An 18,378-nucleotide genomic window follows, 5' to 3' on the forward strand; every position below is an offset into this window, starting at 1 on the left:
TGATTGGACGATAATTTAGCCGTCTGTCCGATAACCAATCAAAAGTGAGCTTACAAAAGAAACAATAAAGATGGCCGCCTCCATGAACACAGCCGGAGAAGAAAATATTTTAAGAGATATTAAAAACCAGTTTTTCGAAATGGTACCAATAAGGCGGATGAAATGGAAGGTATGATACGAATCAAACAACGCAATTAACGAACGCGAGCTCATCCTAAACATCTTGTTCTGTTAAGTCTTTTTGTCCGCAGTAACACAGTGCTGAACAGCTGATCAAAAAATGTCAAAAAAAGTAAAAGACGGATCTTTGTAAAAAGATAAAGCAAAACATCAGAAGAGCGTAGCTAATTACCGGACTATAAACACTATGCGAATGTTTTGAGTAATGCAAATTGTTAAAATAGATGTAGACTATTATAATCTGCTGTCTTAGTCATTTCTGTTAAATGTGTGGTATTTAATTTATGGTGAAACGGATAGTAACAGGTCATTTCGACCTCAATTCTGTATGCCCGGAGTTGTTTCTTCCTAAATCTGGATTTTTAGGATGGAACATTAGTGTTTATATTTATTACATTTCAGTTTTAATACAAACTGTCCCAATTTTTCCTGGAAATTCCTGACATCACATCACATCATCAATCTTGCAGTTCATCTAAATATGTACGCAGGTAAAGAAACCTGTGTCTCCAGTCTGAATTTTAATCCCAAAAAACAACATTTTTTTTAGCTTTCTATTGATGTCCGTTGTCCATGCACTGAGGCCTCATGGGCCTTTTGTTTCTCTGCTGTAAGCTGTTATGTTATCCTTTACAGACAACACATTCTGATGAAGATGTGTCCCCAGATATGCAACGAGCCGTTCTAAAAGCCACAGTGCAACACGCCACATGTAAACAGTACCCCCCATCTCTCAACTATCAACGGGCGTTTGTTAAAAGCATCTTACATAAGGTAAATGTCAACAGCTACAGTCAAACCTGTTTACAAGGAGCACAAATGGGACAGAGGAAAATGGTCTTATAGCCAGGTGGTCTTTATATGCAGGTTGAATTGTGTTCGAACTGGTCATTTGGGACCTAAAGAAAAACACAATATACCGTACATATATCATCACCTACATTTATAACAAGAGAACAGCAAATCTCTCCTATAGAATTTTGTTGATTTAATTCAGGCTCCTTGTAATTTACCAGTATTATAAAATATAACCATGTCATTACATATTGAACTTTTCAACACATAGGCCTCTTAAAATTCTCAAAATCCAGCATTTCCCCATTTTAAATGATTGTTCATACCCATCACAACACTTATTTTCAAAATGATTGTAGAAATCAATGTCAGTTGTGACGGATAATTGTATTACATGCAATGCTTGCACAACCTCCTGGCTGTTTCAGCCCATTGGGCTTCTTGAAATTCTCATAATCCAGCATTTCCCTCCTTAATGATTGTTCATACCCATCACAACACTTGTAATACTAAATTAACGAAGAAATCAATAAATGTCAGTTGTGACAGATAACAGTATTTCAGCACTTGCACCAAAGCCTTATCGTGGCCATTTTGGCCAATTGGCCTCTTGAAATTCTCAAAATCCAGTATTTTCTTCCCAAAATTGATAGTTCATACCCATCACAATACTTGAAATTTAATGAAGAAATCCATGACAGTTGCTGCACATAGCACTTACACCAAAACCTTAACCTAGAATTTCCAACGCAGAGAGAGAGGGGAGCTAAAAAGAAAATCTAGTTGTTAAACCCTTTTTCATTATTCAGCTTGAAGATATTGATGCAGACATTTGTGACGAGATCTATGAGACTTACTCAGATCTTCTGCAACAGAAGGAAGAAGAAGATGATACATTATGTTATAAAACCTACACATTGGTTTGTATTTTAAAATTTGATTCTGTTAGCAGCATATTCTGATTTCATGAAGAACACACAATATTAATCATAAAGACTATAGTACATGCATAAAACTTATATTTGTTTTGTATTTAATTATTATTTAATATACTTATATATGATGAGTCTTGTAATTTGATTTGATTGACAAAAAAGTAACTTCAATTCTTTAATCATTTGAGTACCTTGACAAGTGGTTGAAGTAAAAGCTTTTAACGATTTTATAATAACATTATCCACATACATGTATGTCATTATGTTGATCATTTGATTAATTATCCCAATAGTGAAGACAAGATCATGTTCTGATCACTTGTCACAGGAGTTATGACATCCTCAATGCTCCAAGGGTTACTATCACTGTTATGATATGCACCACTGAACTATCACTTAATATAACTGAAGACATTTAAAGAGAAAAAAACAGATCAACCACAGGCTTGGTCAGCAAATAACGACTATACATACCTAGCTTACTTAAACCTTTCGGCAGACAAGACAACAACAGCAATATTGGTTGAAAAGACTTTAGAGCCATGATATTCCAGCTATGAGTACAACACACCTACATATTTGATTAAGTTTGTGTTATTTTTCAGCCATGCGGAAACACCATCAGTCTTCAGGAATCTGTTCATTTGATCTCCCAGGGAACTACAGGCTTAAGTACTTGGCAGGTATTGTCTTTTTAGTTACAACCTATTATGCAATCTTAACATTACGCTGAAGTCTATAACTGGATTTATCAACACAAGGAAATTGTATTAACTGAGGACATAGGGCGATGTCAATATTGTTTTCTTGGGGTGATAAATCCAAGTGTTGACCAAAGCTGAATTTTTATCATGTGATCCAATATCTAAAGTGGTAAAGGATTCTGTTTCTACTTTCAGTATACTTTTCGTTGTTGTAGTGATTCTTTGCATTTATACCTTCTTCTTGGATAAATTTAACTGTAGCTACTTTGACACTTTCCAAGTAGATTTTTGGTTTTGTTAATTTTTTAGGTCATCTGACTCGAAGGGTCAGGGACCTATTTTTATCATGCATCGTCCTTCGTCGTGCGCCGTGTGCCCTTGTGTAAACTTTTCATATAAACAACTTCTCAATAACCGAAAAGCCCTGGGTACTGATATTTGGCCTGTAGTATGCTGGGATGAAGGGTTACCAAGTTTGTTCAAATAAATGACCTTAACCTTCATTCAAGGTCACAGTGGTCAATTAGGCTTAAATCTTTATAAACAACTTCTTGTGAGTAACTAAGAGGTCTAGAGGCCTGATATTGGGCTTGTGGCATGCTGGGATGAAAGGCTACCAAGTTTGTTCAAATGAATGACCTTGATTTTCATTTAAAGTCACAGGGGTCAAATAGGCGAAAATCTTCAAATGACTTCTTGTTAATAACCAAGAGGCCTAGAGAACTGGTATTGGGTCTGTGACATACTGGGATAAAGGGCTTCCAAGTTTGTTCAAATGAATGACATTGATATTCATTTAAAGTCGCAAGGGTCAAATAGGCAAACAAATTTCAAACGACTTCTTCTCAAGAATCAAAAGGCCCAAGGTACTCATATTGAGCCTGCAGCATGCTGGGATGAAGGGCTACCAATTTGGTTAAATTAAAGGACATTGACCTTCATTCAAGGTCACAGGGGTCAAATAGGCTAAAATATTTTAACGACTTCTTCTAACTAACCGAAAGGTCCAGGGTACTCATATTTGGCCTGTGGTATGCTGGGATTAAGGGCTATCAAGTTTTGTTCAAATGAATGACCCTGATTTTCATTCAAGGTCACAGGGGTCAAAATGGCTAATATCTTTAAATGACTTTTTGTGAATAACTTATAGGTATAGAAACCTGATATTGGGCCATTGGCATGCTGGTATGAAGGGCTACCAAGTTTGTTCAAATGAATGTCCTTGATTTTCATTCGAGGTCACAGGGGTCAAAATGGCTAATATCTTTAAATGACTTCTTGTGAATAACTTATAGGTCTAGAAACCTGATATTGGGCCATTGGCATGCTGGTATGAAGGGCTACCAAGTTTGTTCAAATGAATGTCCTTGATCTTCATTCAAGGTCACTGGTGTCAAATAGGCTAAAATCTTTGAACGACAATGTTGTATTATGCAATAGTCAGATGACTGTTAAGGCCAATAGGCCTCTTTTTTTGTTGTTTTGTGTATAACTCACCATTATAATGCAAATATCTGATAATTATGGTGAGCAATCTAATTAAGATTAGGCTGGTAATTCCATGCAAGTACTATACTCTATGTTAGGATCCAATACAAAATCTAACAAATCTCACCTCAGCATGATCCCTGTGGCTAGCCGACCAGTGTCTCGCCTACAGAATTTTCGGTGGTTTAAACCGCCAGCAGTACGCCCCAAGATGTTCTGATTCTTGACCATGAGTTATGCTGAGGTGACCTCAAACGGGCAGTTGTTAGATCTTCTATTGGGTCGTAACGTAGAGCATCGTAGTGGAGCCGAATTACATATCTAATTTAAATTAGATTGGATTGTGATCTGTTCAAATCATTTGTCTGTGGTCTTTAAGTAAATCTTTATATACATTTTCCAAGAAAATGATGAATTTTCTTCTTGCTATTTCTATAACGGTTTCCCATAGTGCAATGCTCATCTTCTGAGACTCACGGTTGGTTACACTTATTACCATGGCTTACTGTGATGGAACCAATCACATGGAATCTGTCTAAATTTCATCTGAACTGACCCCATAGCGTAGTGCCATCAAACATTGCTGTGCCTGTTCAGCTAGCTGATAGAGAAACAGTTGCTGGTTAGCCATCTTTAACTCCCTGCAGACACATTTGAACTCTCCTACAGCTATAGCTGGAATAATTCATTATAAAATTTCAGGGGTGAATGAGTCAATATATTTCTTTGTTTCACTTCTAAGATTTAGATTTGCTATCAATGTTTCTCATGTACTGAAGTGATGCTAGGGTTTGTGCTAAGATTCCTACCCTCTGGGCAATTCTTTTTCATTTTAAAACAGGCTGCCTTAAATTTAGCTGAATGGTGTATGGAAAATAGTACATTTTTAAAGAACAAGTAAGTATTATTATACTCAAAAAGTTATCTGTTATTCACATATGTTAGCTATGATAAGGGTTAGAAATCAAGTAAGTATATAATTATACCCAGTCAAAAAGGTGTTGTATATTAATCTTTTTTGTGCATAGTGGTATCTATTTTATAGATATATATATATCCTGCATATTGTGGGACAAAGGAGTAATTCCAACCGTGTGGACAAAAAAAATTGTCAATTTTTTGAAGCCATCTGCCCCTTTATCAAGACACAAAAAACAATGATGCGGTAAAAAAAAGATGCGCTTTTGTGTGTCTTGATAAAGAGGCAGATGGCCTTGAAAATTTGACAAATTTATTTGTCCACAGGGGTGGAATTACTTCTTTGTCCCATATTTACCATTTAAAGTAATTCATATCCTACAGATTTTCATCTGATGGGATCCCGTGTCATCTGGAAAATCCTATTATTACTTCTTTGACCCTTATCCTCCATATTGTTCATAACAACCACTACATATTTATTTGTAGTGGTAAAATGATGTAAACTTTAGGGGCTGCAGTGGCCAAGGGGTTAAAATATTCCAATACATTATCACAAGCCCTCCACCTCTGGGTTGCGAGTTTTAATCTCATGTGAGGCAGTTGCTAGGTACTGACTGCTGGTTACTGGTTTTTCTTGAGGTACTCCAGCTTTCCTCCACCAAGAAACCAGGCATGCCCTTAAATGACCCTGCAAGCTGTAATTAGGACGTTAAACTAATGATATAAACTTCTTTTTATGATTAGAATTTTGACATGCTTTAAATACATGTAATATAAATACCTGTATTGTTTATGATGTAGGCGTGTTATGGAACTGGGCAGTGGACTTGGACTCACTGGAATTACTGTCTGTAAGAACAACCAGATGAAGTCGTACACGTTCAGTGACTGTCACCCACAGGTGATGTACTTACTAATGAGAAACATTGAAACCAATCTTGCCGAGCAGTCCTCACAGACGGTATTCACACCCCCTGATGTATTCCCCTCGTCGTCAAAACAGTGCCCGGAAAAAAAAGATGGACGCATGATTAAGTCGATTAGACGTCAGTTAAGTACAAACACAGAGGCATCTAATCCTTGTAGTGTTAGCATGTGTTCAGACATTATGGAAATTAGCTACACATCCACAGCCTCCTCTTCGTATGACGATACCGAGGACATGTTTTCAGATTCCGCCGATTTTCAAATAGAGTCCCAGAACTGGGTGATGGATGATTGCCTGCCGGGCATGTACTGCTTCTGTCAGGATGAGAGAATTCGGTTGATGAAATACGACTGGGAAACATCAGATGATAGGGTTCTCTGGGATATAGCTCCAGACGTCATCCTTGCTGCAGGTAATTATATCACACATTAACTTCTACATGATACTTTCTCATGAACATACCAAAAGCTGATTTAACTCTAGATTTACATTCACATGGCACAAGATCACAATCTATCTTTAAACAATTTGTGTGTGGTCCTTGTGAACTGATTATTGTTAATTTTTTCCTGTCTTTACCACAGATGTTGTATACGATAAATCTATCATGTTCTATCTTTACCACAGATGTTGTATACGATATATCTATCATGTTCTGTCTTTACCACAGATGTTGTATATGATATATCTATAATGTTCTGTCTTTACCACAGATGTTGTATACGATATATTTATCATGTTCTGTCTTTACCACAGATGTTGTATACAATATATCTATCATGTTCTGTCTTTACCACAGATGTTGTATACGATATATCTATCATGTTCTGTCTTTACCACAGATGTTGTATACGATATATCTATCATGTTCTATCTTTACCACAGATGTTGTATACAATATATCTATCATGTTCTGTCTTTACCACAGATGTTGTATACGATATATCTATAATGTTCTGTCTTTACCACAGATGTTGTATATGATATATCTGTCATGTTCTGTCTTTACCACAGATGTTGTATACGATATATCTATCATATTGTCTTTACCACAGATGTTGTATATGATATATCTGTCATGTTCTGTCTTTACCACAGATGTTGTATACGATATATCTATCATGTTCTGTCTTTACCACAGATGTTGTATACGATATATCTATCATGTTCTATCTTTACCACAGATGTTGTATATGATATATCTATAATGTTCTGTCTTTACCACAGATGTTGTATACGATATATTTATCATGTTCTGTCTTTACCACAGATGTTGTATACAATATATTTATCATGTTCTGTCTTTACCAAAGACGTTGTATACGATATATCTATCATGTTCTGTCTTTACCACAGATGTTGTGTATGATATATCTATCATGTTCTGTCTTTACCACAGATGTTGTATACGATATATCTATCATGTTCTGTCTTTACCACAGATGTTGTATACGATATATCTATCATGTTCTATCTCTTTACCACAGATGTTGTATATGATATATCTATCATGTTCTGTCTTTACCACAGATGTTGTATACGATATATCTATCATGTTCTGTCTTTACCACAGATGTTGTATACGATATATCTATCATGTTCTGTCTTTACCACAGATGTTGTATACGATATATCTATAATGTTCTGTCTTTACCACAGATGTTGTATACAATATATTTATCATGTTCTGTCTTTACCACAGATGTTGTATACGATATATTTATCATGTTCTGTCTTTACCACAGATGTTGTATACGATATATCTATCATGTTCTGTCTTTACCACAGATGTTGTATACGATATATCTATCATGTTCTGTCTTTACCACAGATGTTGTATATGATATCATGTCTGTCTATACCACAGATGTTGTATCGATATATCTTCATGTTCTGTCTTTACCACAGATGTTGTATACGATATATCTATCATGTTCTGTCTTTACCACAGATGTTGTATACGATATATCTATCATGTTCTGTCTTTACCACAGATGTTGTATACGATATATCTATCATGTTCTGTCTTTACCACAGATGTTGTACACGATATATCTATCATGTTCTATCTTTACCACAGATGTTGTATACATATATTATTGTTCTTCTAGATTCTATCTTTACCACAGATGTTGTATACGATATATCTATCATGTTCTGTCTTTACCACAGATGTTGTATACGATATATCTATCATGTTCTGTCTTTACCACAGATGTTGTATACGATATATCTATAATGTTCTGTCTTTACCACAGATGTTGTATACGATATATCTATCATGTTCTGTCTTTACCACAGATGTTGTATACGATATATCTATCATGTTCTGTCTTTACCACAGATGTTGTATACGATATATCTATCATGTTCTGTCTTTACCACAGATGTTGTATACGATATATCTATCATGTTCTGTCTTTACCACAGATGTTGTTGTATACAATATATCTATCATGTTCTGTCTTTACCACAGATGTTGTATACGATATATCTATCATGTTCTGTCTTTACCACAGATGTTGTATACGATATATCTATCATGTTCTGTCTTTACCACAGATGTTGTATATGATATATCTATCATGTTCTGTCTTTACCACAGATGTTGTATACGATATATCTATCATGTTCTGTCTTTACCACAGATGTTGTATACGATATATCTATCATGTTCTGTCTTTACCACAGATGTTGTATACGATATATCTATAATGTTCTGTCTTTACCACAGATGTGATATATCTATCATGTTCTGTCTTTACCACAGATGTTGTATACGATATATCTATCATGTTCTGTCTTTACCACAGATGTTGTATACGATATATCTATCATGTTCTGTCTTTACCACAGATGTTGTATACGATATATCTATCATGTTCTGTCTTTACCACAGATGTTGTATACGATATATCTATCATGTTCTGTCTTTACCACAGATGTTGTATACGATATATCTATCATGTTCTGTCTTTACCACAGATGTTGTATATGATATATCTATCATGTTCTGTCTTTACCACAGATGTTGTATACGATATATCTATCATGTTCTGTCTTTACCACAGATGTTGTATACGATATATCTATCATGTTCTGTCTTTACCACAGATGTTGTATACGATATATCTATCATGTTCTGTCTTTACCACAGATGTTGTATACGATATATCTATCATGTTCTGTCTTTACCACAGATGTTGTATACGATATATCTATCATGTTCTGTCTTTACCACAGATGTTGTATACGATATATCTATCATGTTCTGTCTTTACCACAGATGTTGTATACATGTTTATCATATATTTCTGTCTTTACCACAGATGTTGTATACGATATATCTATCATGTTCTGTCTTTACCACAGATGTTGTATACAATATATCTATCATGTTCTGTCTTTACCACAGATGTTGTATACGATATATCTATCATGTTCTGTCTTTACCACAGATGTTGTATATGATATATCTATCATGTTCTGTCTTTACCACAGATGTTGTATACGATATATCTATCATGTTCTGTCTTTACCACAGATGTTGTATACGATATATCTATCATGTTCTGTCTTTACCACAGATGTTGTATACGATATATCTATCATGTTCTGTCTTTACCACATGTTGTATGTATCTATATGTTCTTCTTACCACAGATGTGTATACATATATCTATCATGTTCTGTCTTTACCACAGATGTTGTATATACGATATATCTATCATGTTCTGTCTTTACCACAGATGTTGTATACGATATATCTATCATGTTCTGTCTTTACCACAGATGTTGTATACGATATATCTCTATCATGTTCTGTCTTTACCACAGATGTTGTATACGATATATCTATCATGTTCTGTCTTTACCACAGATGTTGTTATACGATATATCTATCATGTTCTGTCTTTACCACAGATGTTGTATACGATATATCTATCATGTTCTGTCTTTACCACAGATGTTGTATACGATATATTCTATCATGTTCTGTCTTTACCACAGATGTTGTATACGATATATCTATCATGTTCTGTCTTTACCACAGATGTTGTATACGAATATATATCTATCATGTTCTGTCTTTACCACAGATGTTGTATACGATATATCTATCATGTTCTGTCTTTACCACAGATGTTGTATACGATATATCTATCATGTTCTGTCTTTACCACAGATGTTGTATACGATATATCTATCATGTTCTGTCTTTACCACAGATGTTGTATACGATATATCTATCATGTTCTGTCTTTACCACAGATGTTGTATACGATATATCTATCATGTTCTGTCTTTACCACAGATGTTGTATACGATATATCTATCATGTTCTGTCTTTACCACAGATGTTGTATACGAAAGAGTCTTATAATCTATCATGTTCTGTCTTTACCACAGATGTTGTATACGATATATCTATCATGTTCTGTCTTTACCACAGATGTTGTTATACGATATATCTATCATGTTCTGTCTTTACCACAGATGTTGTATACGATATATCTATCATGTTCTGTCTTTACCACAGATGTTGTATATGATATATCTATCATGTTCTGTCTTTACCACAGATGTTGTATACGATATATCTATCATGTTCTGTCTTTACCCACAGATGTTGTATACGATATATCTATCATGTTCTGTCTTTACCACAGATGTTGTATACGATATATCTATCATGTTCTGTCTTTACCACAGATGTTGTATACGATATATCTATCATGTTCTGTCTTTACCACAGATGTTGTATACGATATATCTATCATGTTCTGTCTTTACCACAGATGTTGTATACGATATATCTATCATGTTCTGTCTTTACCACAGATGTTGTATATGATATATCTATCATGTTCTGTCTTTACCACAGATGTTGTATAGATATATCTATCATGTTCTGTCTTTACCACAGATGTTGTATACGATATATCTATCATGTTCTGTCTTTACCACAGATGTTGTATACGATATATCTATCATGTTCTGTCTTTACCACAGATGTTGTATACGATATATCTATCATGTTCTGTCTTTACCACAGATGTTGTATACGATATATCTATCATGTTCTGTCTTTACCACAGATGTTGTATACGATATATCTATCATGTTCTGTCTTTACCACAGATGTTGTATACGATATATCTATTATCATGTTCTGTCTTTACCACAGATGTTGTATACGATATATCTATCATGTTCTGTCTTTACCACAGATGTTGTATACGATATATCTATCATGTTCTGTCTTTACCACAGATGTTGTGTATGATATATCTATCATGTTCTGTCTTTACCACAGATGTTGTATACGATATATCTATCATGTTCTGTCTTTACCACAGATGTTGTATACGATATATCTATAATGTTCTGTCTTTACCACAGATGTTGTATACGATATATCTATCATGTTCTGTCTTTACCACAGATGTTGTATACGATATTATCTCATGTTCTGTCTTTACCACAGATGTTGTATACGATATATATCTATCATGTTCTGTCTTTACCACAGATGTTGTATAGATATATCTATAATGTTCTGTCTTTACCACAGATGTTGTTGATATATCTATCATGTTCTGTCTTTACCACAGATGTTGTATACGATATATCTATCATGTTCTGTCTTTACCACAGATGTTGTATACGATATATCTATCATGTTCTGTCTTTACCACAGATGTTGTATACGATATATCTATCATGTTCTGTCTTTACCACAGATGTTGTATACGATATATCTATCATGTTCTGTCTTTACCACAGATGTTGTATACGATATATCTATAATGTTCTGTCTTTACCACAGATGTTGTATACGATATATCTATCATGTTCTGTCTTTACCACAGATGTTGTATACGATATATCTATCATGTTCTGTCTTTACCACAGATGTTGTATACGATATATCTATCATGTTCTGTCTTTACCACAGATGTTGTGTATACGATATATCTATCATGTTCTGTCTTTACCACAGATGTTGTATACGATATATCTATCATGTTCTGTCTTTACCACAGATGTTGTATACGATATATCTATCATGTTCTGTCTTTACCACAGATGTTGTATACGATATATCTATCATGTTCTGTCTTTACCACAGATGTTGTATACGATATATCTATCATGTTCTATCTTTACCACAGATGTTGTATACGATATATCTATCATGTTCTGTCTTTACCACAGATGTTGTATACGATATATCTATCATGTTCTGTCTTTACCACAGATGTTGTATACGATATATCTATCATGTTCTGTCTTTACCACAGATGTTGTATACGATATATCTATCATGTTCTGTCTTTACCACAGATGTTGTATACGATATATCTATCATGTTCTGTCTTTACCACAGATGTTGTATACGATATATCTATCATGTTCTGTCTTTACCACAGATGTTGTATACGATATATCTATCATGTTCTGTCTTTACCACAGATGTTGTATACGATATATCTATAATGTTCTGTCTTTACCACAGATGTTGTATACGATATATCTATCATGTTCTGTCTTTACCACAGATGTTGTATACGATATATCTATCATGTTCTGTCTTTACCACAGATGTTGTATACGATATATTTATCATGTTCTGTCTTTACCACAGATGTTGTATACGATATATCTATAATGTTCTGTCTTTACCACAGATGTTGTATATGATATATCTATCATGTTCTGTCTTTACCACAGATGTTGTATACGATATATCTATCATGTTCTGTCTTTACCACAGATGTTGTATACGATATATCTATCATGTTCTGTCTTTACCACAGATGTTGTATACGATATATCTATCATGTTCTGTCTTTACCACAGATGTTGTATATGATATCTATCATGTTCTGTCTTTACCACAGATGTTGTATACGATATATCTATCATGTTCTGTCTTTACCACAGATGTTGTATACGATATATCTATCATGTTCTGTCTTTACCACAGATGTTGTATACTATATATATCTATCATGTTCTGTCTTTACCACAGATGTTGTATACGATATATCTATCATGTTCTGTCTTTACCACAGATGTTGTATAGATATATCTATCATGTTCTGTCTTTACCACAGATGTTGTATACGATATATCTATCATGTTCTGTCTTTACCACAGATGTTGTATACGATATATCTATCATGTTCTGTCTTTACCACAGATGTTGTATACGCTATATATCTATCATGTTCTGTCTTTACCACAGATGTTGTATACGATATATCTATCATGTTCTGTCTTTACCACAGATGTTGTATACGATATATCTATCATGTTCTGTCTTTACCACAGATGTTGTATACGATATATCTATCATGTTCTGTCTTTACCACAGATGTTGTATACGATATATCTATCATGTTCTGTCTTTACCACAGATGTTGTATACGATATATCTATCATGTTCTGTCTTTACCACAGATGTTGTATACGATATATCTATCATGTTCTGTCTTTACCACAGATGTTGTATACGATATATCTATCATGTTCTGTCTTTACCACAGATGTTGTATACGATATATCTATCATGTTCTGTCTTTACCACAGATGTTGTATATACGATATATCTATAATGTTCTGTCTTTACCACAGATGTTGTATACGATATATTATCATGTTCTGTCTTTACCACAGATGTTGTATATGATATATCTATCATGTTCTATCTTTACCACAGATGTTGTATATGATATATCTATCATGTTCTGTCTTTACCACAGATGTTGTATATGATATATCTATCATGTTCTGTCTTTACCACAGATGTTGTATACGATATATCTATCATGTTCTGTCTTTACCACAGATGTTGTATATGATATATCTATCATGTTCTGTCTTTACCACAGATGTTGTATACGATATATCTATCATGTTCTGTCTTTACCACAGATGTTGTATACGATATATTTATAATGTTCTGTCTTTACCACAGATGTTGTATACGATATATCTATCATGTTCTGTCTTTACCACAGATGTTGTATATGATATATCTATCATGTTCTATCTTTACCACAGATGTTGTATATGATATATCTATAATGTTGTGTCTTTACCACAGATGTTGTATACGATATATCTATAATGTTCTGTCTTTACCACAGATGTTGTATACGATAATCTATAATGTTCTGTCTTTACCACAGATGTTGTATACAATATATCTATAATGTTCTATCTTTACCACAGATGTTGTATACGATATATTTATAATGTTCTGTCTTTACCACAGATGTTGTATATGATATGTCTATCATGTTCTGTCTTTTCCACAGATGTTGTATATGACGTATCTATCATGCCTGCCCTGGTGTCTGTACTGCGGAAGCTGCTGTCCCTTGAGATGGAGTGTGGCCAGAGGGCAACCGCAGTCATCGCTTCCACAATCAGAAATGAGGACACACGTGACCACTTCCTCATTGTGCTGGGTAAGAAAAGAAAAAATTTTATCATCCACTGTAAGCCAACTGATTTTCATATGCAGTTAAATTTTGCTACGGAAAAGATATTGCGAAAATTAATTGCAGTTAAAATGTAAAACCCAATGTCTATAAATTGCGAGATTAACTCATATTAGATTTGAAAATGCAAAATTAAGTCACCATTAAAATAATGCTTTCAACTTGTTAAGTAACCTATGGATTATGTGGATGGATAGATAGTAACACATGCAGATTGAGGATGATATGATTTAATTTTAATTGCCAAAATCCTGTTTTATTGAATAGGTATCAGATGAATCCATTGTATTAACATGTTATTGTCATATTTTTAGTTCATCTGACCCGAAGGGTCAGAATGACCTATAGTCATCATGCACCTTCCGTCGGCGTCTGTCGTGCTTAAACTTTTCATTCAAATGACATCTTCTCAATAACTGTAAGGCCCAAAGTACTCATATTTGGCTTGAAGAGCTATGAAAGTTGTGAAAATTAAGGACCTTGACCTATTTTCAAGGTCACAGGGGTCAAAAGGCTAAAATCTTTGAACAACTTCTTCTCAATAACCATAAGGCCCAGAGTACTCATATTTGGCATGTAACATGCTGGGATGAAGGGCTACCAAAGTTGTGAAAATGAATGACCTTGACATACTTTCAAGCTCACAGGGGTCAAATAGGCTAAAATCTTTGAATGACTTCTTCTCAATAACCATAAGGCCCAGAGTACACATATTTAGCCTGTAGCATGCTGGGACGAAGAGCTACCAAAGTTGTGAAAATGAATGACCTTGACCTACTTTCATGGTCACAGGGGTCAAATAGGCTAAAATTATTGAACGACTTCTTCTCGATAGCCATAAGGCCCAGGTTACTCATATTTAGTTTGTAGCATGCTGGGATGAAGAGCTACGAAAGTTGTGAAAATGAATGAACTTGACCTACATTCAAGGTCACAGGGGTCAAAAAGGCTAAAATCTTTGAATGACATCTTCTCAATAACTGTAAGGCCCAGAGTACTCATATTTGGCCTGTAGCATGCTGGGATAAGGAGCTACTAGAGTTGTGAAAATGAATGACCTTGATCTGCTGTCAAAGTCACAAGGGTCAAAAAGGCTAAAATCTTTGAACGACTTCTTCTCAATAACCATGAGGCACAGAGTACTCATATTAAATATAACATGCTGGGATGAAGGGCTACCACAGTTGTTAAAGTAAATGACCTTGAATCTACTTTCAAAGGTCACAGGGGTCAAATAAGCTAAAATCTTTGAAGGTTTTCTTTAACTAAAAGGTCCAGGGTGCTTATATTTGGCATGTAGTATGCTGTGATAAAGGGCGGCCAAAGTTGTGAAAATGAATGACCTTGACCTAATTTCAAGGTCACAGGGGTCAAATAGGCTAAAATCTTTGAACAACTTCTTCTCAATAACCGTAAGGCCCAGAGTACTCATATTCACCTGTTGCATGCTGGGATGAAGGCCTACTAAAGGTGTGAAAATGGATTGCCTTGACCTATTTTCTAGGGCACAGGGGTCAAATAGGCTAAAAAAATTTAATACTACTTCTAACCAAAAGGTCCAGGGTACTCATATTTGGCCTGTTGCATGCTGGGATGAAGGGTTACCAAATTTGTTGAAATAAATGACCTTGACCTTCTTTCAAGGTCAGGGGTCAATTAGGCTAATATCTCTTAAATACTTCTTTAAACTAGCCGAAAGGCCCAGGTTATTCATCTTTAGCCAGTAGCATGCTGAGATAAAGGGCTGCCAAATTTGTGAACATGAATGACCTTGACCAATTATCAAGGTAACGGGGGTCAAATATTCTAAAATATTGAATTTTGAACTTCTTCTCAAATTCTGCCAGTGTGATTTAGCTGATACTTGCATGAAATGATCCTTGTCATGGTCCTGACCAAGTGTTATGTTGATTTGAAATCTAAGATGGCCACTACTTCCACATTCTTGAAAATATCTTTTGAACTTATTCAAAATTTCTACCAGTGAGATTTTGCTGGAACTTGTCTGAATAATTTTAAGGATACTGACATTGTTCTAACAAAGTGTTGTTATTTGTCGGGTTGACCCGAAAACCAAGATGGCCACCAAAGCCACCATCTTGAAAACACATTTTGAACTTCTTTTAAAGTTCTACCCATGCAGTTTGACTGAAACTTGCATGAAGTTATTCTTACATGGTCATGACCAATTGTTTTTATTTTTTAACCATGACACCATATCTAATTAATTTCCTATGCAGCTATTGCCAAGGTTGTCAGATGACCGTTAAGGCCCTTGGGCCTCTTGTTATATAAATGAGGCTAGTCCAATGCCTCTAGACTAAGGGGTCGAAACTCCAAAAGGGAAATTTTGCAGATAAATTCCTACATCATCCTTAACACTCACATAGGTTACAACCAAATGTGAGAAACATCATTTAGCACCGACAACAATATGCTATATAATAGAGATTGGTCTGAAGAATTTACCTATGATATCTATCATTGTTTTTACAGCTAATGAAGGACTTACCTATGAAATTGTGGATTCTCCGACTAAGAGGATATTCCATTATGAAGATACTATTCCTATAGAGATCCTCAAAATCCGATGTCCTGCAGCGAGCTAATGATCGTGATAATTCCATTGGACTTTACATTATTAGTATACTAACTTATTGTCTGTGCCATGTGTTCTACTGAATAAATAAACTTAATGGACATGTATAGTACATACATCTTATGTATTCATGATATTCATATATTTTGCTAATCATACAATCTAATTTAAATTAGACGTGTAAACAATGCTCTACGTTACTCTCCAATACAAGATCGAACAACTCCCTGATAAAAGTCACCTCGTGATCAGCATGACAAACCTGGTTAGCCAATCAGCATCTCGCCTTCAAAATCTTCGGTGTGGTTGATTCTCTCCGAAGTACGACTAACAGTTTATCCCGAAATGTTCCAATGCTATGCCAGGGGTCATGCTGAGGTGATCTGGAATAGAGCGTTGTTAGATCTTGTATTGGAGCGTAACGTAGAGCATTATAGTGGAGCGGAATTACAAGTCTAATTTTAATTAAATTGGCTGATCATCTGATCCAAATGTTATTTCCTAGTTTGTTCCGTAAACATTTCTGGTTATCACTTTTTGACTTTGGTCATATAGTGCTATCCATTTTTGATGACCGCAATATTCTGTCTTTGTATTTTACAAAGTCAACTCCCTTGCAGGTTGGTAATCATTATTTCCCTTTATTGCTTTGTGAGCGAAATTCACATTGTTTTCTCTGAAAAGTATGACATTATGCTCGCAGACACATGACGTCACAATCAATACCTACTCGCAAGGGCAGATAACCCTGTAATATGTAAATGCATAATATATTACATTACGATCACCAGTGTGTACATGCACAATGATAATGTGAAATATATTATTGACTTAAACTCTGGAGGTCTATGCTAAGCCCTGATAATGTGTATATTGCACCTAATGGCTACAAAGTTTTTAGTCTGAAAAAGATGCATGCATTATATCCATATTCTCTGAACTCTGTTTGATAGAGGATCTGACCACATTTTATGTTCTAGCTAACTTTATACTCCATGTACTTCTGTTTAACAAAGTAATCACCATCTGGCTTAAAAATTGTCAGTTTTCAGTAGCACTTATTAATTAACTAAAACTTATGCAATTGGGACACAATGAATACATGCATCAAACTAAATCCCCCAAGTATTCTGTCCATCAGAACATTACTTAGCTCTTATGCAACAGCAGATCTTCTATGAAATGGAGTAAGAATAAGTTTTAATCAGATTGCCAAATCTAGTCAAACGAAATACTTTGATTGAACTTCACCAAATATCTGCTTCATCAATCTTGGATCCAACATATCAACTTAAACATATATGATATGATAATA

The 18,378-nt window shown here is 34.7% G+C and overlaps 1 protein-coding gene across 1 annotated transcript; it reads left to right on the forward strand.

Annotated features, from left to right (window-relative positions):
- The first annotated feature begins 35 nt into the window (after positions 1-35).
- LOC138324116 (protein-lysine N-methyltransferase EEF2KMT-like) lies at positions 36-17,175 on the forward strand. Its single transcript, XM_069269192.1, has 8 exons — positions 36-169; positions 817-954; positions 1,785-1,895; positions 2,516-2,593; positions 4,944-4,999; positions 5,825-6,363; positions 14,279-14,431; positions 16,961-17,175. The coding sequence occupies exons 1-8, from the start codon at positions 71-73 to the stop codon at positions 17,071-17,073; spliced, it is 1,287 nt and encodes a 428-aa protein (XP_069125293.1). The 5' UTR covers positions 36-70; the 3' UTR covers positions 17,074-17,175.
- Positions 17,176-18,378: the final 1,203 nt, after the last annotated feature.

The sequence above is a fragment of the Argopecten irradians genome, chromosome 5, assembly GCF_041381155.1.
Source record: "Argopecten irradians isolate NY chromosome 5, Ai_NY, whole genome shotgun sequence".
NCBI lineage: Eukaryota > Metazoa > Mollusca > Bivalvia > Pectinida > Pectinidae > Argopecten > Argopecten irradians.